Consider the following 22,374-nt stretch of genomic DNA (forward strand, 5'->3'; position numbering starts at 1 on the left):
CCAATCATGCAAATCGAATTTCCTTTGCAATTATTCTTCATTAATAAATATCACATTCAAAAAGCCTCCTATCTCAAGACGGGGTCCCAAAGGAGGTTAGTGAAATAGTGATGAACACACACATCTTGCTTCTCCTGGATGATCATACAACGTGCAGCTGAGGGCTCACATCTCCACTCATGAACGATGTAGCAATCGGAATACAAGCTTCAGAAACAACAGAACTTTTTCTAGAACTTTCCAACATGGTCTTCAAATTGAAAGGAAAACTAAGAGATAAAGAAGCTTAGAAGAGAAGGGGGCTGGGTGGTGGCACACCTGGTTAAGCGCACACATTACAGTGCACAAGGACCCTGGTTCAAACCCCCAGTCTCATCTGTAGGGGGGAAAGCTTCATGAGCGGTGCAGCATGGCTGCAGGAGTCTCTCTGTCTCTCTGTCCCTCTCCCTCTCTGTCTCCTGCTTCCTCTCTATTCTTCTCTGTCTCTATCTAATAAATACAGTCATTTATTTTTTTAATAGTTTAATTATTTATTCCTTGTGTTGCCCTTGTTGTTTTATTATTGTAGTTATTATTGTTGTTGTTCTTAATATCATGGTTGTTGGATAGGACAGAGAGAAATGGAAAGAGGAGGGGAAGACAGAGAGAGGGAGAGAAAGACAGACACCTGCAGACCTGCTTCACCACCTGTGAAGTGACTCCCTGCAGGTGGGGAGCCGGGGGCTCAAACCAGGATCCTTAAGCCGGTCCATTAACGCTTTGTGCCACGTGCAATTAACCCACTGCACTACTGCCCGACTCCCTTTGTTTATTTATTTTTTAAAAAAAGAAGCTTAGAAGAAAATAACTGACCACACTCAAGACAAGAAGCAGAATGTTCACACCACTAAAAATGGCTCCCAAGGAACCAGCAACTCTTGAGAAGTTGCCTAACAAGAGCTATGGCTGAGAACAGCTGAGAGCAGTGAAGTGTGTCTGTCAGGTATGCAGAATTTAGTATTAGAGATTTACCTGATAAATCTTCTGCAATAGCAAATTCATCCTTTATGGAAGAAAACTCCACCTCCGTCTGATTACTGGCGTTCATAGACCCCAATCGCGGCTCATTAATATTGTCTTCGGCGACATCCGTTGGCTGCAGAAAGGCCGTGTGCACGTCCTGAATGTGAGCCTTGAGGTCTTCGTAAGAGGGGGCTCTGAAGTCACAGCCATCACACTGAAGCACCTCCATGATCTGGACTTACTCTCTCACATGAGGAACCTGAGGCAGAAGTCAGAACAGATGTTTAACATCTTAAGGGAAATAATGAGTCTATCAATGGAGGTTGGGAGGGGCGGGGATTCGTGTCAGCATAACTCTCTTGCTCGACTTTACCAGTTGGAAGACTGGTCGAAGAAAAAAAGCAACCAGACATAATAGAAATGATGTCCTTGACTTTATAACTTCAAAGAAGGAGAGTAGGAAAAAAATAAATAAACTTTTTCAAGCTTGATATAAGTATCAAATGCCATTTGTCAAGGAAACTTCAAAACTTTTAGCAATTTCTGAATTTTTGGACTGAACTCAAATTTCTTGCTCAGTTAATATACTGCCTTGGGTTCTGGCTTGGATCTATTTTCTTTTTGAACTAGAACCTTCTCAGAAGTAAAGAGGATGTCTTTATGGAGGAAAGGACAAAATTCCATCTTCATTAGCTACCTTACTATTAAAACATAATTTGTTTTATCACTAAATGGTGAAACCATATGGAATTGTAGAATGGCAGTAGAAAAAAAGCATTATTTTTATTTTAACATCTCAACTGATATTGGGGTATACACAGCTTTCCTTCCTCCTTCAAATAGCTTAGTTGTTTGTTTTTTCCCCACAAGCTATTTTACTACCCACCAATTATAACCTAACAGCTTCTCCAATCTAATTAGGTCATAAAATATTTCTCATGAGATTCTCTAACAACCAAGTTTAGATGACAATTCAGTTTCGAGTTTAAAGTTGCACCTTGATGCTTCACTTTCCATTAAAAGAAGGGTTTCTATGCCATGACTTTATCTTTTCCTGTTCCTCTACTTAATAAATGGGAATTATACCCTTGAATACAGAAAAAGTGGTGAACCTGCTACAGAATACCGCAAAATCTCCCGGCTAGGCCTTTATTATACTGCATGAATGAAATATATAGAGAGCTTTGCACTGAGAGTTTCACTATTAAGTCAGAAATAAATTAGAAAGGTGTAGCCCTCCCTACCTTAATATGTGTACCTCCTTGAGGTGATCCATTCTATTATTACCTTAATGAATGACTTACTTCACTGAGCTCACCACAAACTTTACTGAGTCACTGTAGTCTACAACCAGATGTCCAAGAAATAAACCTATAGCCAAATCTTTCTCTACTTGTAAAACAACTTTCTCATACTGTAAAAGATAAATGTTTTCTGCGGAAGAATGAAGTTGACTTATATGTCAATGTAGGGAAGGAAGCCACTGCCCAAGAATTGTTCGGAAGAGAATGCTCCTCCAGCTAGTCTGCTAGAATAACTTGCACAGTGAGACAAGGATATGTTACCTCTTCTTCTTCCTTCACTAGCAATTTGTCCCTTTTCAATAAACACTGAACTGTGCACCTCAGTTTTTTTTTTTTTCTTTCTGCTACGTCTCAATATTCCAGACCCACAAGCTTTTAATGTCTAAGCACCAACCCAAATTGTGTGGAAGAGGTTGCTATCACCTCTGGATCAAATTACAGCAGTCACCGAGGCCCCACCCCACTTCTCCTTTCGCACAGTCCATTAGACCTGAAAACAAATTTTTCCATGGTGCAGACGACTCCTGCATTTAGAACACTTCACAGGCAAAAAAAAAAAAAAAAAAAAAGAAGAAGAAGAAGAAGAAGAAGAAGCAGCACCAGATCATCATCCAGTGTGTGCTCCCCACCCCCCAAGCTGAGTCTTTTCATCTCAGCCAAACAAGCCACAGCTCTGCTGAATGTGTTTATCACACTTTGAAGAGATATGAGCTCCTGCGTCACCGAAGCTCTAAGACTCACTAAGCTGCCCTAGTCCTCTGAGCTTAGGAAGCAGCCATTTTAGCTCAGAGAGCTTCTCCTCGGTGCACAACATGGCTTCTCTGGGATTCTGCTAGGCTGACAACGGGGGGTGGGGTGTGTGTGTGTGGGGGGAGGGGGTGGACAGTGAGAGAGCAGGGTGGGCTCTTCCTTGGCTCTTCTCTTCCCAACAATGAAGGGACTGTTTTCATGTCTTTCTGAAACGCAGCACCTTTCTCCTCCTCAAATGTCATTCACCAAGATCTCTGAAGGTTCTTTTATCCCATGATTGATAAGCTTGTTCATTAATCCCAGCAGAGGACTAGTTATTGCAGGACAATCCTAGACCAGACCCTGCTCTACACAGAGCAGTCTTTAGGGGGGTAGGATAGGGACCGCCAGAAAGCATCGGCTCCTTGGAAGTCGTCCTTCCACATGCAGAAGACATACCATCCGACTCTGCTCGCCAGATTCCAAAGTCTAATGACCTTTGTTAATCACCAGCCAGTCTGTCTGCATCAGCAGTCCCTGCCAACTGACACACCCTTCCACACAAAGGCCGTAGCTATTCCTTTTAGAGAAGGTTCTCTGAAGGCTCCATTGTGTAGCCTAGAGGAAAACAAAATCTCTTCCCTTCAAGACTTCAAGCCTTTAGAAATAATGCAACAAAAGGCCTTCTGCTGTGTGTCTTTTGGAAAGTCTGAGTCTGGTTTGCACAGCAACAAAAATGACGCTTCTGCACAAAGAAGGCAGGGTACCTTCAGCACTAGGTCGCACTAAGTCGTCCACCGGGAGCTGAAGAGCTGAAGGCAGGCTCTCCATGCAGTGCTCTGCTATCTTGGTGGCGGTGGTGGCGGTGGTGTGTGTGAGGTTGGGGGGGGGTCCCCTCAAAAGCTGTTATCAAGGATTTCAATTTTAATGGATGCAAACACAAACCAACAGTTTCCTTGCTCTACTACAGAGAAGATTAAAGGTTATGAGATCAGAAAGAAAAAGGAGGAGGAGGAGAAAGAGGAAGAAGAAGAGGAGGAGGAGGCTGGTTTAAAAAAAGAAAACTTGATGAAAGTGATTCCTTAATAGGTTCTAGCTTTAATGTTCCAGTCTCTACCTCAAATCTGCTGAGTCTTAGAAGAGGTTCATCTCCAGGCTGCTGAGAGAACCAGCATCAAGTACAGCTGAGTGGCCTTCCAGTTCATGTCTACACCAAGGACTGAAATAAGGATGCTGCCTCCTCTGAAAGCCATTTTGCCTTTGTGTACACGTTTCTCCTGAAGATGCTGACGGAAGAAGAACATGGAAACTGACGCCATGGCCTGAGCAATCAGAAAAACAGAAACCTGGTGTGTTGGTGAGACTCAAGAACTGAACAAGTGCAAGACGTGAAAGCAGAAGATCATATGGAAGGGGAGAAATAAAAGCTAGACCAGAGGACGACCCATCCGTCCACTAAAAGAGTCTGCTTTTATAGTAGACAGCAATTCTCTGAGAAACCAACCACAACCAGAAAGAAAAGAAAGATAATCTTGGCATATTTCATTCCTTTCATCCACCCAGCAAGTACAAGCACCCTGAGAGTCTAAATTAGACTCTGATCTGTTACGAATTTATGGTTTAAAGTTAAAAAGCCTTGATCTCGTATCTACTTGCTTCATTAGAAAAAAACAACACTGCAATAATGAGACTAGCAATATATTTTTTCCCACTGACCAAATGTCAGTAAAATCAAAAGCAGAAGAGGAACTTCTGAACTAACTAAAGAGAAATGTTATTTCAAAAGGTCATGAAATGCATCTACAAATCAAATAAGCACTCTCTACCCATCTCCCATCCAATGCAGAATTTTTCAGGCAGTTCGGAGTCAAATAGGTGTCTAGGCTCTAAACACCACCCATGATGATGCCTGCTAGGGATGGATTTGTTCTCAAATAACCCACCCCTGATGTGATTAGCCTCTTAACATGAACCCCCTAGACCATTCTCATTACTCATTATTCCTCAGTAGTACTTATCACTGGTTGTTGTTTTATTCAGTTTTCCTTTCAAAACGTGTGTGGTTTTGACCAGAAACTCAATATCCAATTTTCCATACCAGAAAAACTGTTGAAGACATATTTAAAGGAAATCTAGAAATTTTGTTAAAGATTTTGAACACACACACACACACACACACACACGAAGGGTGGTGGGAATGGGATGGGACAGTTAGGGACATTAGCCATGCTTTCTCAATCTTAAGAACACAACAATCTTAATTTCCACTTGCCCACTCACTTTCTGTGTTCAGAATTCCAGGGATCCTCTATACTTCCTTTTCCTATTGTGAAGGAAAAAGAAGAGAGACCACAGCTATATCCTGCCCTGTGTCCTTCCCAACGCACTGATGAGGTGTGACTGGAAAGGAGGGAGGAGCCCTCAGTGCTTCACAGAGCTCTCACATCCGGTCTCGGTCAACCCTCACCCAGATGGGCTTGGTGAACACTGTCTGCTCTGTACGCCCGCAAGATCCAGGAATGTAGCATGTTAATCAAGTCCAAATCCCAACTGTCTCCAGGAGGTGTTCAAAAGAAAACACATAAGCCTTGGCCGAGTCTAACCTGGTCTCTGACAGAGAGACCATAGGCTAGAAATAAAGCTGTGAACCACCTCAGCCGCACTGGTTCAGTAGCAACTAATTATAACCTGCAAAACCTTTGAGAAACAGAACCAGAAACACCGAAGGGTGCTTACTCTCTCTTCTCTGTCCACTCCAGAACCTAGTTTCATTTATAAGACACTTTGACTGCCATCGTCCCCAGCCCTCCTGAATCATGATTCTAACAAAAGGCTTTGGTTAGCACCTGTTGTTTGTGCCTTGCTTAACTTTGGTTTCCTATGAATGGGCAAACCAGTTCACCGAGAGCAGAGAGTGGAATGCATAAACGTTGCAAGAATTCAGCTAGAAAAATAAGGAACCTAGAGATTCTTCAACAAATGCATTTGCTTATCAGAAATGAATGATATAAATAAAAGCTCGCCATGCAGGAGCGTGGGAGGTTTCTCACTTCAAGCCTCTGCCCTGTGGCTAGGTGCTTGGGAGAAAGGAACTATTTTATACTTAGAAAGAAAAAAAAGGGAGAGAGGCAATATCTGTTTGTGAATGTTGGAGTATTACTCTTACCATTATGGGCTAGTTTATATCAACGCTTCAGGTTTACTCTTGCCATGATCAAAGCAGAACTTCTAATAGCTCAAAAATACATTAAAAAATATTATCGGGCCGGAGTAGATAGCACAGTGATTGTGCAAAGAGACTTATGCCTGAAACTCTGCTGTCCCAGGTTCAATTCCCTGTACCACCATAAGCTAGAGCTCATCAGTGCTCTGGTAATAATAATAATTAATAATAATAATTTTATTTATTTATTGGATAGAGACCATCAGAAATTGAGAGGGGAGACAGAGGGGGGGCTGCAACATTGCTTAACCACTAGTAAAGCTTTCCCCCTGCATGTGGGGACTGGTGGCTTGAACCCGGGTCTTTGCACATTGTAACTTTTGTGTTCAACCAGGTGCACCACACACCTGGCCCCCTGGCTCAGAAAACTGAAGCATCTTTCCAATCAGTATGCACCTGCAAACACAGGTGAAATCTCCCTTCAGCAACAGAAATAACAGCTACAGAGAGAAATGCCCTAATGCAAATACAGACTCAATCTCTTGCGCTCTCTCTCTCCTGCCCTCCTTTTCCTTATGAAATAATTGAATTTTAAATGTAATTTTTAAATTCAGACATTAGTATGTGCACTCCAATTGACAGAAGCAATCTGAGAGTAGAATTAACCTCCTTCTGGATTAAGTACAAAATGACACACAGTTCCCATGTTGTTTTAAAAAAAAAAAGACCCACAAAGACCTTCCAACAATAAACTACCTCAGATCTCACAGCACTCGGTGCAACTGCAGACTCTGCCCGGCTCCCCGTGTGGTATCTCCAAATGTCCTATCAGATGTTTCTACTGTTTACTACGTGGTCTAAGCAGTTCTATCCCCTTGGCAATTCACCACACTAATGAAAGGTTCAGCATATCAGGAAGGATAAATAATTAAGGAATTCAGAAGGGAGACTCTGCTGCTTTTCAATACCAAATTTTCAGAAGCGGAAGGATTAATTTGCAAGCACACATGTAACCCCCAACACAAGAATGAATTTAAACAGTAGCAGAAAACTATCACGAGACCTTGACTCCTGCCAGTGCACGTGGCCTCTGCTCTGTGTGGTCGGCCTGGTCCATCAGTGGGGCCTTGTACAGAGGCGCCGAGTCAGAAGCAGGCAATCTGTAGATTCATAACCCAGTCACCTTCTGGCCAAGTACGCTAGTCTTCAGGTCATCTCATTTTGCTTTTTTCTCCTGCGCCACGTTTTCAAGTATAACAGAGCACGCTGGAGTGGTTTTTCGTAACAGATACCTTTGGGATCATCATTAAAATAAGAGGAGCATCGAGGGATGTAATCCAAGTGACTAAAATAATGTGCAATATGTAAATAAGAAGCTATTCTGGCTAAGTGTCCTGTCCTGAAAGCAGGTAGTGAATGTCTAATATAGAAACAGATAGTACATACCTTCTGGAGAACTCATGCATTCCTTTGCAATGATAGAAAGCTAATTGAGGCCAACAGGCCAACAGGCAATCTGCCAGCTCTCCTGTCCTCAGAAAAGGAAGCGTGTGATTTGAACAAGGAGATAAAAAAGAAGAGAAGGGACAAGAAAAGAAAGGAAGGAAGCAGGGTGTTATCTCCGTAGCCTTAGACTTGCTTGTCTGTAAAGGGGACTCTGCCGTTCACTAGATAATTCTAATTCTGAGAAGTATCCTGACAATATTCTATCGAGAAATAAACAAATGAAGATGCTTAAAATTCTCCAAATGTAATCCTGACAAATGAGGAGGTCCAATACATCATGTTTCTTTACATGATGGAAAGCCATTCTTGGTGTTGAAAGAATCCTCTGAAGGACTGTGGGTTCTGAAGCCCCTCAATCGCTCTAGCACACAGGACAAAAGAAAACTGATTTCTCTCTTTGAGAACCAAACCTCACCCAAGTGGCAGAGACAGAAAATCAGGACGTTTCTTTATGGACCCTTCAGAAGGCTGGCTAGGTTTCTAAGACACTTTTCACGCTACAAGAACACTCATTATACAAACTATAAAGTTAAAGGGAAGTTGCAGATATGCTGGCGGGTCTTCATTACAGAACTGATTGAGTGGAGTAAGCAAACTGATTGAGACGTGGAGTAAGCAAAATGATACAGTGAAAGTCATCTTCCCGCATCAGGAAAGACCCCATCCTGTGATCACCTTCTCGGTAGGTTTGAAAACTTGACTGACCTCAGGTCTTGGGCAAGTCTTTTTTTTTCCCTCCAGGGTTATTGCTGGGCTCGGTGCCTGCACCATGAATCCACCACTCCTGGAGGCCATTTTTCCCCCTTTTGTTGCCCTTGTTATTGTAGCCTTGTTGTGGTTATTATTATTGCAATTGTTGATGTTGTTCATTGTTGGATAGGACAGAGAGAAACGGAGAGAGGAGGGGAAGACAGAGAGGGGGAGAGAAAGACAGACACCTGCAGACCTGCTTCACTGCCTGTGAAGCGACTCCTTTGCTGGTGGGGAGCTGGGGGCTCGAACCGGGATCCTTATGGCCATCCCTGCACTTTGCGCCACATGCGCTCAACCCACTGCGCCACCGCCCGACCCCCCTTGGGCAAGTCTTGACACAAGATTCTGTCAACCAGAGCCAAAAGATACAGTTTAGCAAATCGATCCCAAACCATTTTTAAGAACTTCCTTACTCTCTCACCATCTAGACAGACAAAACAATGTGGTTGCTGACTTGCAGAGAATGTTATTGGAGTCATCATTGTTGGATAGGACAGAGAGAAATGGAGAGAGGAGGGGAAGACAGGAGGGGGGGAGAAAGACAGACACCTGCAGACCTGCTTCACCACCTGTGAAGTGACTCCCCTGCAGGTGGAGAGCCAGGGGCTCGAACCGGGATCCTTACACAGGTCCTTGAGCTTTGCACCACCTGCGCTTAACCCGCTGTGCCTGACTCCCCCCTTTTTTAATTCTTTTTTTAATATTTGTTTATTTCCTTTTGTTGCCCTTGTTGTTCTATTGTCGTTATTACTGTTGTCGTCATTGTTGGATAGGACAGAGAGAAATGGGGAGAGGAGGGGCAGACAGAGAGGAGGAGAGAAAGACAGACACTTGCAGACCTGCTTCACCGCCTGTGAAGCGACTCCCCTGCAGGAGGGGAGCTAGGAGCTCAAACCAATATCCTTGCACTGGTCCTTGGGCTTTGTACCACGTGCGATTAACCCGCTGTGCTACCGCCCAAATCCCAAGAACTTCTTTCATTTGAGGAAAAGCCCACAAGAAACCCCAACCTAACCCTTCTAAGATGATTTGCTCAAAAAGTTCAGATAAGTCACTTCCTTTAGGAGAACAATCACCACTCGGCCTCTCTTGGCCTCATACTTAAGGACCCCATAAAATAAAGAAGTTTCCTGAGTTTCATTCTATGTGGCAAAACTGACTAACACAAACTTAGCACCTGGTCTTTCTTTCCCAACCATGGTTTCCAATTCAAACTCACCTATCAGGGAAGCCCTAAGCAAGCTGCTTTCTAGAAAGGCAAATAAGGGGAGGACCTAAGAGGATCATGGACACTTTTGAGTCCTCTTATCCAAAGAAACTGATTTTTTTTTTTCATTTTTATTGGATAGGACAGAAAGAAATTGAGGAGAGATTGGGGGGGGGGGGAGAAAGACATCTGCAGACCTGCTTCACCGCTTGTGAAGTGACCCTCCTGCAGGTGGGGAGCAGGGGGCTCCAACCGAGATCCTTGCACTTAGCCCACTGTGCCACTGCCCAGCCCCCATGATTTTTTTTGGGGGGTCTCTCCTCTTGGTCTCCATCTGCAGTAAAAGCTATTAGGAAACTGTCCTTATTTCTTTGTAAACTATTCTACTTGCCCTTTCAGATCTACTATTCTTGTTGTTTTGATTTGCTTAAATAACTCCCACTACTGTAAATTAATAGAATTTTGATACTTAGATATGGTATTGGCATAAACCCAAGAACTGGAAATTTTTTAACATTGCTGAATAATTTCCTTCTCTCTCTCTCTCTTTCCCCATTTTTTTTTAAACAAGTGAGTTACACCTCAAAATCACTGGACTCCAAAAATGTGTAATCAGAAAGTGAGGACATTTCTCAGCCAACACAGCAGTGGAATGAATTTATCACCATGTTGAAAAAATTTAAGTGCTGGGATACCTCATCGAGACTCACATTCCATAAGCCCTCAGTGCTAGATCTTACGTTTGCCCAACAAACTTGGGGGTTTCAGCTTATTCACTCTCAGGCTATTTGAAAAATGTCAAGGATTTAAGAAGCCTATCCAATAAATGAGAAGTCTGCTCCCAGCTGGCATTGATGATTCCATCTGCCACATTCACCTTGAGTAAATCTTTCCCCGTCTTTACTTGGGTCACTTCCATAAGTGAAGGAATTAGATTAGGATGTTCTATCTTTCTGTTGTTATTATACAAAATGCTTTTTTGGGTAATATTTCCATCCAGTATGGAGACATTTGCCTCAGACATGCAGAGTTTCATTACTACCAGGCTGACTTTCTCATTCAGACAGAAAGGTGGGAAGGGCAGTGAGGGTGGCCTGAGAAGTGGTGCAGTAAGTAAGTAGAGTGCTGGACAAGGAAGTGAGTGTGTGTGTGTGTGTGTGTGTGTGAGAGAGAGAGAGAGAGAGAGAGAGGGAGAGGGAGAGAAGGAGGGAGCAGGAGGGGGAGGGGGAGACGGGGAACATAGTACCAGTAAGGCATGTGTTCTATCCAGTGAGCTAGCTTTTTGTTCTTCTCCCCCTTCTTTTGCATTTTGAAATGTTTGTTTTCCAACTTAATTTATCCTTTTTCTTTAATTTTTATTGATTTATTTATTTTTCCTTTTGTTGCCCTTGTTTTTTTTTTATTGTTGTTGTAGTTATCATTGTTGTTGGACAGGACAGAGAGAAATGGAGAGAGGAGGGGAAGACAGAGAGGGGGAGAGAAAGACAGACACCTGCAGACCTGCTTCACCGCCTGTGAAGCGACTCCCCTGCAGGTGGGGAGCCGGGGGCTCGAACTGGGATCCTTACGCCGGTCCTTGTGCTTTGTGCCATATGCACTTAACCCGCTGAGCTACCGCCCGACTCCCGATTTATTCTTTTTCTATTTGTGTCCAAAGACAAATACCTGCCCATCTTTGTATGGGTGTCACTGAAATCTGGTCATAAGGTTCTGTCCTCCGTAGAAACCGTATCTGCCGGGAGCTACACTCACTAGATCCATCAAGTCAACCCCCATCCACTTTCCACACTGCTGAGCTTCATTTCTCTCACTGTTGACATGGAATCTGTTGTGTGATCTGTCTTCTTTCATTAGAATATTAACATCGTGAACAGGGGTTCACACCTGTGTTCGCCACATTGGTGTGTGCAAGTCAATTCACACATGAATGAATGAACCAGAACTTGCAAACGACAGGATTTCAAATACACAGAAAAAAAAAAAGACTGATCCTGAGAGATTCACCTGCTAGTCCTATTTCATCATAATGTACTGGTCCCAACCAGGGCTCAGTTTACCAATCCCCTCCATAGCCTCATCCCTAGAGACATTTTCAGTTATCACAAACCAAGTGGAGCTACTTGGCATCCAATGGCTATCTACCCGGGATTCTGCCAAGCATCCCCATGGCACTGGACAATTTCCTTCCCCAACAAAGAATGATCTGGTCCAATAATGCCCATAAGGGGCTGGGCGGTGGTGTGGCTGGTTGAGCACACACGCTACATACAATGTACAAAGACCTGGGTTCCAGCCTCCAGCTCCCCACCTGCAGGGGGAAACCTTCATGAGTGGTGAAGCAATATTGCAGGTCTCTCTCTATCTCTGTCCCTCACCCCCCTCTTACATCTCAATTTCTGGCTGTCTCTATCCAATAAATAAGTAAAGATTTTTTTTCATAGTTTTAAAAAATGTCAATAGTCAAGCCCTGCCACAAATGGCTTCTAGAACTTTCTATTTTTTTTTAACTTTTTTATTATCTTTATTTGTTGGATAGAGACAGCCAGAAATGGAGAGGGAAAGGAATGATAAAAGAGGAAGAGAAACCGAGAGACACCTGCAATATTGCTTCACCACGTGCAGAGCTTTCCCCTACAGGTGGGGACTAGGAGCTCGAACACAGGCCCTTGCACACTGTGACGTGTGCACTCAACCAGGTGATCCCCACCAGCCAGCCCCTTAGAAATTTCTCGGTGTTAAGGATTTGAGCTTTTCCGAGCACCTGAGTGAGATCTTAGCTGGGAAGTCTCTGGACTAGGTAGCTGGTTGGCAACTTCTTTCTCACCTCAAAGATTTTATGAGTCTATGGCTCTAAGCTATCTTACCAGTGTTCGTGAAATAGGACATGATGAGCTTTCTATTTTGGAGTTTGCTTGTTTGTTTCCCCCTATTTTACTGAAAATTAAAAACTCCAAGATTAAGGTACATGAGTGCTCCATGATTTTTTGACTCAAGTCCCCTATGTTGTCATGAGGAAGGATAAAGTGTCACTAAAAAATAACCAAATTTTATATTTGGGATGTGGCCTTCCACTAAGCTTTCTGCAAAAAAAAAAAAAAAAAAAAAAAACAGGATACACATTTTCAAATATGTTGAATTACTTCTCTCAAAGTGATGGAGTTTCAGTCTACTCAAAATTCCTCTAGAAAGGATAATAACCAAAATATATGAAGGGCTCACCAAACTCAGCAACAAGAAAACGAATGACCCTATCCAAAAATGGGAAGAGGACATGAACAGAATATTCATCATAGAAGAGATCTAAAAAGCCAACAAACATATGAAAAAAATGCTCCAATTCATTGATAGAGAAATGCAAATAAAGACAACAATGAGATACCACTTCACTCCTGTGAGAATGTCACACATCAGAAAAGGTAGCAGCAGCAAATGCTGGAGAGGTTGTGGGGTCAAACGAACCCTCTTGCACTGTTGGTTGAGAATGTAAATTGGTCCAACCTCTATGGAGAGCAAACTGGAGAACTCTCAGAAGGCTAGAAGTGGACTTGCCCTATGACCCTGCAATTCCTCTCCTGGGGATATATCCTAAGGAACCCAAGACACCCATCCAAAAAGATATGTGTACACCTGTGTTCATAGTAGCACAATTTATAACAGCCCAAACCCGGAAGCAATCCAGGTGTCCAACAAAAGCTGAGTGGCTGAGCAAGTTGTGGTCTATATACACAATGGAATACTACTCAGCTATTAAAAATGGGGATTCACCTTCTTCACCTCATCTTGGATGGAGCTTAAAGGAATCATGTGAAGCTGAGATAAGTCAGAAAGAAGATAATATGGGATGATCTCACTCATAGACAGAACTTGAAAAACAAGATCAGAAGGGAATTCACTAAGCAGAACTTGGACTGGAGTTGGTGTATTGCACCAAAGGAAAAGATTCTGGGGGTGAGGGGTGAGGGGTGGGGGGGGTGGCTATGGTCCTGGAACATGATGGCAGAGGAGGACCTAGTGGGGGGTTGAAGTGTTATGTGGAAAACTGGGAAATGTTATGCACATACAAACTATTGTAATTTACTGTTGACTGTAAACCATTAACCCCTCAATAAAGAAATTTTTTTAATTACTCTAGAGGAGAATTATACTGTTCCTTTTGGTTCTTCCATCACCAGGGCAGAAGGCAGATGATGAGTTCTGTTGTTTGAGTGTGCAGACACATTCAGACAAGTGTGTCTGTTTCCAGAGGAAACTTATCGGTGGCACTGACTCAAAGAGCGATGTCTAGGCACCTGAAGAATTCCAGAGACTTTTCTATAAACAAACATAAACACAAAGAAAATGAATGAGATGACTTAAAGGAAACTGGCCTAGGGAAATGCAGCATGCCTCCACTCCACTGCAACGAATGGAGCTCAAGAAGCCGTGTCAGTGGCTGGCTGACCGCATGGATCCCAGGAATTCTAAGTCCCCACTCATTCTTGACATTTGAGTAAGTGGTGTACTCCATTTCTTTACCATGGGGTGGGGGGTGGGGGTGCTTGAGTCGTGTCATTCTGTCCATATGTTTATAACATTGCTACGTTATCCTGAACTGAAATGACACCTGGGATCTTCACAATGAATTACACTCCAACTTGTTTGCCTTCCCTGCGCGCGCACACACACACACACAAACTCACACACGCACACAAACACACGCGCGCGCGCACACACACACGCACACAAACACACACGCACACACACGCACACCTTTTATTTGAAAAGATTCTGAAAAGCATGAGGAACAATTCACGTTTTTATTAGTGATTTAACAGTGATTTACAAAATGACAAGATAACAGGGGTTCAACTCCACACCATTCCCACCACCAGAGTTCTGGTCCCAGTCCCTCCACTGGAAGCTACAGCAATTCTCCCAAGGCTGCAGATAGGGGTTAACTTATTCCTACAACTATCTGTCTAGATCTGTATAGATTGGCCCATTTTCCCCCCGTCATCTTCTCTTTCTTCCCAAGTCACACCTACACCTGTTAATACATCCAAATGTCCCTCCCTTCTTCTTCTCTCTCTGGGTCCTGATAGAGTTGGAGTTCAGAGCCCTCTGGCCATCCTCTCCCTAATACCTCTCCCCCACTGGGAGTATGGACAAAAAAATTCAGGGGGTGCAGAAGGTGGGAGGTCTGGCTTCTGTAATTGCTTCTGTGATGGGCATGGGCTTTGGCAGGTGGATCCTTCCCCCCAGCCTGTTCCATGGTACAGCTCTGGAGGGGTGAGAGGAATAAGCCTTTTCTATAACTCAAAACTGCAAAAATCTTTTCCTCACCTGCAGGGGTGGAGGAACTTCATGTGTGACGAAGCACTGCTGCAGACGCTTCTCTATCCTCCCTCCCCTCTCAATTTCTCTCCTCCTTATCAGATAAATACATATTTTTTTTAAACTGAGAAAATCTTTTCATGGAGAGGAGTACAACAAAGGCAGAGCTTCCTGTCTTTTACTTTCTTGAAAAATACTGAAACAACAGTGCTTCTGCCTTCATTAGATCAAAGACAAGAATTCAGTGAGTCAGGTGGTAGCGCAGCGGGTTAAGTGCACGTGGCACAAAGCTCAAGGACCAGCGTAAGGATCCCAGTTCGAGCCCCGGGCTCCCCACCTGCAGGGGAGTCTCTTCACAAGCGGTGAAGCAGGTCTGCAGGTGTCTCTCTTTCTCTCCCCCTCTCTGTCTTCCCCTCCTCTCTCCATTTCTCTCTGTCCTATCCAACAACAACAATATCAATAACAACAACAATGATAACTACAACAATAAAACAACAAGGGCAACAAAAGGGAATAAATGAATATTTAAAAAAAGACAAAGACAAGAATTCACTCTGGAAGTTAGTTTATCTATGGCTAGTTATGTCAATGTAGTATAACCAGGCCCAATATCTTTTCAGTTAGCAAAACTAAAGTCTCCAGAATGATCGTCTCTCAAGGGGCCGGATGTTGGTGCTAGCGGTAGAGTGTACACGTTACCTTATGCAAAGACCCACGTTCAAACTCCCGTCCCCAGCTGCAGGGGGGACGTTTCATGAGCAGTGAAGGAGCAGTAAAACACCTGCTACAGGTGTTTCTCCTTCTCTAGCTCCACTTTCTGACCCTGTTAAACTAATATATAAGACATATTAAAAAGAAAGAGGGTCTCCCTAGAAATTCTGGAACACAAACTCTATGGAGCCAGAAAACATCTTTGGAAGTTCATAATTTGAGAAAATAAGTCAGCAGTGAACACACAGCACACGTGCTACCCGGCCCCTTGATACCTATTCACATTCAAAGTCCACAACCCATTTCATCTCCACAACCAAGCCTCCACCAGAGAGGCAGATTCTAGAACAACTCCCCACGTCTCTTCTGCTATGAATTCCACACTGAGGAGAGAAGCTGAAATGGTGCAAACATTCAGTGCAAGCTGCAGTTTGATGGTTCAAAGATTTTCTTGGGCACGCAAACGGTATCTTCCTTCCTGGGAAACAAAGTGGAAAGGCTGGCAAGCTGCTGACAAAGGTTATCCACAGAAAAGCAAGAACCATAATACTGAATCCTCTTTCTTCAGAATCCAACCTCGTGGAATCAGAACGAGATGATGGCGTCACCTTATGCCTGCCAAAGCTACCCCAGGAAAACCATTACCTTGTTGCTTATGGAAAATGTGCATGGCCAACAGTCACTGAAGAGGCTGATTGAGTGAGCCTGAGGGGTGTCTGGAAATGCCAGGGTCAGCTCATTTAAAATGGAAAGAGGAACAGTCAGGCCTACACATGCTTAGTGAGAAACATTTAGAGTGGCCTAGGAGCCGGGCAGGGGAACACCCAGCTAAGCACACATAGCACTAAGCCCCAGGATTCCTGCAAGCCCCCGGCTCCCCACCTGCAGGGGAGTCGCTTCACAGGCGGTGAAGCAGGTCTGCAGGTGTCTATCTTTCTCTTCTCCTTCTCTATCTCCCCCTCCTCTCTCAATTTCTCTCTGTCTCTAGCCAAAAAAGTGGGGGGGGGATGGCCGCAGGGAGCAGTGGATTTGTAGTACCAGCACCAAACAACAGAGATAACCCTGGAGGGGAGAGAGGGAGAGACACAGAGAGAGAGAGAGAGAAAGAGAGAGAGTGAGAGACCTGTATTGGAACTAAGGAGACAGCATAATGGTTATGCAAGAGACTGCCATGCCTGAAGCTCCAGAGTCCCGTGCAATTCCCAGCTCCAGCATAAACCAGAACTATCCCTGTAGCTCCGTGTTATTGAGAACATACTTTCCTCCAACTTCTTTATTGCATCCTGAACAAAAGCATTCAAAATATTTTGCATTTACAGGTATATCTGTTCACTGTTATCTTTAAGTCCTTTATGTCCCTGGCAGGCTGGCAATCCTCTTTTAACATTAAAAATATTTCCATGATCCCAGCTTGAGGCCCTGGCTCCCCACCTGCAGGGGAGTCGCTTCACAGGCGGTGAAGCAGGTCTGCAGGTGTCTGTCTTTTTCTCCCTCTGTCTTCCCCTCCTCTCTCCATTTCTCTCTGTCCTATCCAACAATGATGACAACAATAATAACTACAACAATAAAATGACAAGGGCAACAAAAGGGAATAAATAAATAAATACTAAAAATATATATTCTCCATAAGGGTCTCTTAGAATAAAAAGAACTGAAATAGAGCAGAGCAGGAAAAGCCACTCAATCTGTATCTCAAAATAATCTCAGAATAATGCCTCTGTCTTTTTAAATTATCTTTATTTATTGAGAAGAGACAGCCAGAAATCGAGAGGAGAGAGAATGACAGAGAAGGAGAGAGATACCTACAGCCATGCTTCACTGCTTCCTCCAGGTGGGGACAGGGGACTCGAACCCAGGTCCTTTCACACTGCAACGTGCGCTCCACCAGGTGTGCCACCACCTGGCCTCTGTGCCGCCATCTTTTGTGTAATGGGAAAATATAGTCCACTAAGAATGGGAGTCTTTCCCATTTTCTCCTTCTCTTTTCCTTCTTATGTCCCTTTGTTTTCTTTCTCCTTCTCCCCTTTATTATTCTGTTTTTCTTATATTTGACGAGACAGGGAGAAATTGAGGAGGGGGAGGCGTAGAGAGGGAGAGCGACAGAGACAGCAGCACTGTTTTACCGCCCCTGAAGCATCTCCCCTGCAGGTGGAGGCTGGGGTCTTAAACCTGAGTCCTTGCACATGGTAACATACACACTCAACTAAGTGCGCTACCTCATGTTCCTTTCTAATGATCTCTGGGTGGGTAGCAGAGCCGGAGGTCTGGAGACAGGAACTTGCCTGTTAAGATCCTGCAGAAGGCATGTGAGTGGTGTCAAAGGAGTGGACAGTTATCTTGTCCATGCCTAGCTTTTCCACAGAAGGAGTTCAATTAAGAATAATTCAGGAGGGTTGTGGAGATACCCAAGTACAGACATTATGTAAAAAGACTCATAGTCCCAGGCTCAAAACCCAGCACCACCTTAAGACAGAGCTAAGTAGTGCCCTCAGGCTTTAAAAAAAAGTGTTATTACTTATTTTCCCTTTTGTTGCCCTTATTGTTGGTCTCAGGCTTTAAAAAGAAAAAAAAATCGATGGGAGTTGGGCGGTAGAGCAGCGGATTAAGTGCACATGGCCTGAAGCACAAGGACCGGCTTAAGGATCCTGGTTCAAGACCCCGGCTCCCCACCTGTAGGGGAGTCGCTTCACAGGCGGTGAAGCAGGTCTGCAGGTGTCTGTCTTTCTCTCCCTCTCTCTGTCTTCCCCTCCGCTCTCCATTTCTCTCTATCCTATCTAACAACGACGACATCGACAACAATAATAACTATAACAACAATAAAACAACAAGGGCAACAAAAGGAAAAATAAATAATAAAAATTTTTTTTAAAAAAATGAACAAAGAAGTGGTTTGGGAGTGGTCCGGGAGGTGGCACAGTGGCAAAAGCACTAGACTCTCAAGCAAGACATCCTGAGTTCAATCCCCGGCAGCACATATACCGGAGTGATGTCTGGTTCTTTCTCTGTCTCTTATCTTTCTCATTAATGAATAAATAAAATCTTAAAAAAAGAAAGAAATGGTTTGGGAGCTGTCTGGGAGATAGCATTACGGTGATGTGCAAGAACTTTCATGCCAGGAGTTGGACGGTAGCGCAGCGGGTTAAGCATAAGTGGCACAAAGCACAAGTTTCTGCATAAGGATCCCGGTTTGAGCCCCCACTCCCCACTTGCAGGGGAGTCGCTTCACAGGCGGTGAAGCAGATTTGCAGGTGTCTATCTTTTTTGCCCTCTGTCATCCCCTCCTCTCTCCATTTCTCTCAAAAGAGAAAGAAAATGAATAAATAAATAAACAAACAAACAAACAAACAATAAAAAGAAACAAAACTTTCATGCCTCAGGCTCTGAGGTTGCAAATTCAATCCCAAGCAGCAGCAGGAACCAGCACGGAGCAGGACTCTGTGTAAGAGAAAGGGCTGGCTTAGAAGGGCCATCCAGACAGCTTCTCTGGAGAAGAAACCTGCTTTGTGATTTGGGAAACTCAGGTTTGAATGCTGCCTCACAGGATGTGAGGGCGATCGGGCTGCGACATCTGTCACCCCATTGATCGCCAGGGTTGAACGCTGCCTCACAGCACTGGAAGAAGTTTTTGTACTGTAGTATCTTTTCTCCTCTCCCAGATTCTTTCTGTCTCAAAACGTTAGCTGGAAGCATTAGGTAATGTTTTTAACTCCTCTATAATACGTCTACCTACATCTGGAAGGTCTGAGCAATTTCCATCCTTCAAAATGTGGCTCTCCACTAGCAGAACGCTTAGTCAAGAGTATACGCACCAGCACAAGGCCTTGTTGTCAATGCAGATTTCCACCCTCCACTCCAGACTTGATAATTCACAAACCAGAAGTGGAGGTCAGCAATCAAAACCTGAAGAAAGACTCAGAGGAATTCTGAAGCCTCTGTTTCACCCCCAAATTTAAGATTTAGCACTTGGGGCAATGGAGGCAGCAGAGGGATTACGCAAATAACTTTTAGGCCTGAGACTTTCAAACTCCCAGTTTAAATTCATCACAGACCCCTACAAGCGTCAACCCGGCTTTGACCTGGCACGTTATGATCGGGCCCTCCTCAATCGCTATCGAACAGGCCATGGCCGGTGCGCCGCTATGTTCCATCGCTGGGGAGCCAGAGACGACCCGAACTGCCCCTGCGGCTCCAGACAGACTATGACCCACATAGTCAACGACTGCCACCTCTCCAGATTCAAAGGAGGTCTCGAAACTTGACATCAGGCTCAACCTGACGCTGTTGACTGGCTACGGAAGAAGGGCAAACGCTAGAAGAAGAATCACCTTAAACCAGAACAAAAACACTAAACTTAACAAAGGGGCAAAGAAGGAACCCTCCTCCTGTAATGCTGTTGGGGAAGTAAATTGGCTGGCCCAATCCCTGTGAAGAGCAGTCTGGAGGACTCTCAGAAGGACAGAAGTGGACCTGCCCTGTGACCCTGCAATTCCTCTCCTGGGGATAGATCCTAAGGAACCCAACACAAAAAGATCTGTGTACGGCTGGGTTCATAGCAGCACAATTTGTAATAGCCAAAACCTGAAAGCAACCCAGGTGTCCAACAACAGATGCGTGGCTGAGCAAGTTGTGGTCTAGATACACCATGGAATACAATTCAGCTGTAAAAAATAGAGACTTCATCTTCTTCACCTCCTCTTGGATGGAGCTTGAAGGAATCATGTGAAATGAGATCAACCAGAAAGAGGATGAATGGGATGGTCTCACTCATAAACTGAAGTTGAGAAGTAAGGACACAGGAAAACACAAACTAGAACTTGGACTGGAATTGGTGTATTGCACCAAAGTAAAGGACTCTGGGTGGAGGAGCTGGGGTGGGGGTGGAGGGGTTCAGGTCCTGGAACATAATGGCAGGGGAGGACTTAGGTGGGGGTTAGAGTGTGATGTAGAAAACTGAGAAATGTTACACATGGACCAACTACTATATGTTACTGTCAACTGTAAACTATTAATCCCCCCAATAGAGGGGGAAAAAACTAAACAAGAGTCTTGTATGACACAGTCCCTGAGATAGCCAGTCAAAAATTCTGAGTCTCTTAGAACTGGCAGGCCTACTTGTAAATGCTATTAACTAGCAGCAGTTCTGTAGTCTCTAAGAACCTACCAAAAAAGCTAATGTTTGCAAATATTTCGCGTCTTATACAGCCATAAACCAGACTTTTTCAGCTTGTAGCACACAGCATCAAAAGTCCATAAGAGCACACTCCTTATTGTCTGTAAAAGAATGGTGATACCTATATTCATCTCCTTAAAAAGTTCACAGTGGTTCATGACATGGTACCCTTGGTTTGTCTAACGTAGAATGTGGCAGGCAGTTCACAATTAAAACTACAATGCAGAGCTAAATCCACATTAGAGCAATCACTAGAAACACGGGTATGTGTGTGGAAGTCCCTGAAAAGAAGGTTGTATGATTTAAACTAACCAGTAGACTTTCCCCCAAATGGCGGTTAATTGCTTCAAGCCACAAACAAAATTTCAGTGGAGGAAAACATGTGTCCAAAAGTTTGGATCAACCAGATCAACAGACCTATTGGGAGCCTCAAATTAAACACAGAACTTAAGAAAGATAAAGTTCACTAATGCACCCTTCCTAAGAACAGAACCAGGATTCCCGTAGATCACCAAAGAACACAGGACAAACCGTCAAGACTCAAACGAATTCTGAAAGTGGAATCTTCCTGGAGTTAAGCAGCAGATTTAAAATCATATCACCCTCACTATTTGAAAACCAAGAGAAGCTGCTGATACTTATGTCCCAAAGACAAATAAGTGAGGGGGGGGAGAAATAAAGTGACAAAAAGAAACAGGGCCTGGAAAAGACCCACGAACAATCGATTTAAAAGAAGGTACAAAAGAAAATGATATACAACAATTAACAGAGATGCTATAAAAGAGATCAAAGCTAAGATGATAAGAGCTGGCAGTTGAAGAAAGAAACTGACAGCAAAAATAATGTCACTGCAGAACCAATAAATATATCAAATATAAAGCAAATACACAAGCCTTGTAGTTGGTGATTTGAAAGTCTCCAAAAAAAAAAAAAAACACGAAATGCAGAAGACAAGGACAGGGAGATGAAAGTCATAGATAGATAACAGATAAGATTTGAAAACCGAGATCCAGCATGCAGATAAAAGGTATGCTAGAAGTGTGTGCAGCAAAACAAGTTGAGCAAGTCTGCGGTGGAAAATGAATTGGGGGTGGGGGGGAAGGGATTACCTGATCTTCTAGGAAAAATCAATACAGAATCATTCAAAATGATCTGGGGAGGTAACATAATGGTTATGCAAAAGATTTCATACCTGAGGCTCTGAGTTCCCAGGTTCAATCCCAGATTTAAATATTCTATTCCCAACTAAATGTGTCACCATGTGGAAGTCAGAAGAATGCACTTTCTCGGGCGGTAGCGCAGCGGTAGCGCAGCGGGTTAAGCGCACGTGGTGCAAAGCCCAAGGACCAGTTTAAGGATCCCAGTTCAAGCCCCAGGCACCCCACCTGCAGGGAAGTCGCTTCACAGGAGGTGAAGCAGGTCTGCAGGTGTCTGTCTTTCTCTCCCCCTCTGTCTTCCCCTCCTCTCTCCATTTCTCTTTGTCTTATCCGACAACGACATCAGTAACAGCAACAAT

At 43.9% G+C, this 22,374-nt stretch overlaps 1 protein-coding gene across 3 annotated transcripts in view; it reads right to left on the reverse strand.

The window, feature by feature from the left end:
- ZNF462 (zinc finger protein 462) overlaps nucleotides 1-22,374 on the reverse strand; it is a 181,686-nt gene that overhangs the window by 105,087 nt on the left and 54,225 nt on the right. For all 3 annotated transcript variants that reach the window (XM_060199055.1, XM_060199054.1, XM_060199056.1), the window contains exon 2: nucleotides 1,012-1,261. In XM_060199055.1, coding sequence (XP_060055038.1) covers nucleotides 1,012-1,231 — 220 coding nt within the window. In that variant the 5' untranslated portion in view covers nucleotides 1,232-1,261. The remainder of the gene's footprint in view (nucleotides 1-1,011; nucleotides 1,262-22,374) is intronic.

Source organism: Erinaceus europaeus, chromosome 10, assembly GCF_950295315.1.
Source record: "Erinaceus europaeus chromosome 10, mEriEur2.1, whole genome shotgun sequence".
Taxonomy (NCBI): Eukaryota; Metazoa; Chordata; class Mammalia; order Eulipotyphla; family Erinaceidae; genus Erinaceus; species Erinaceus europaeus.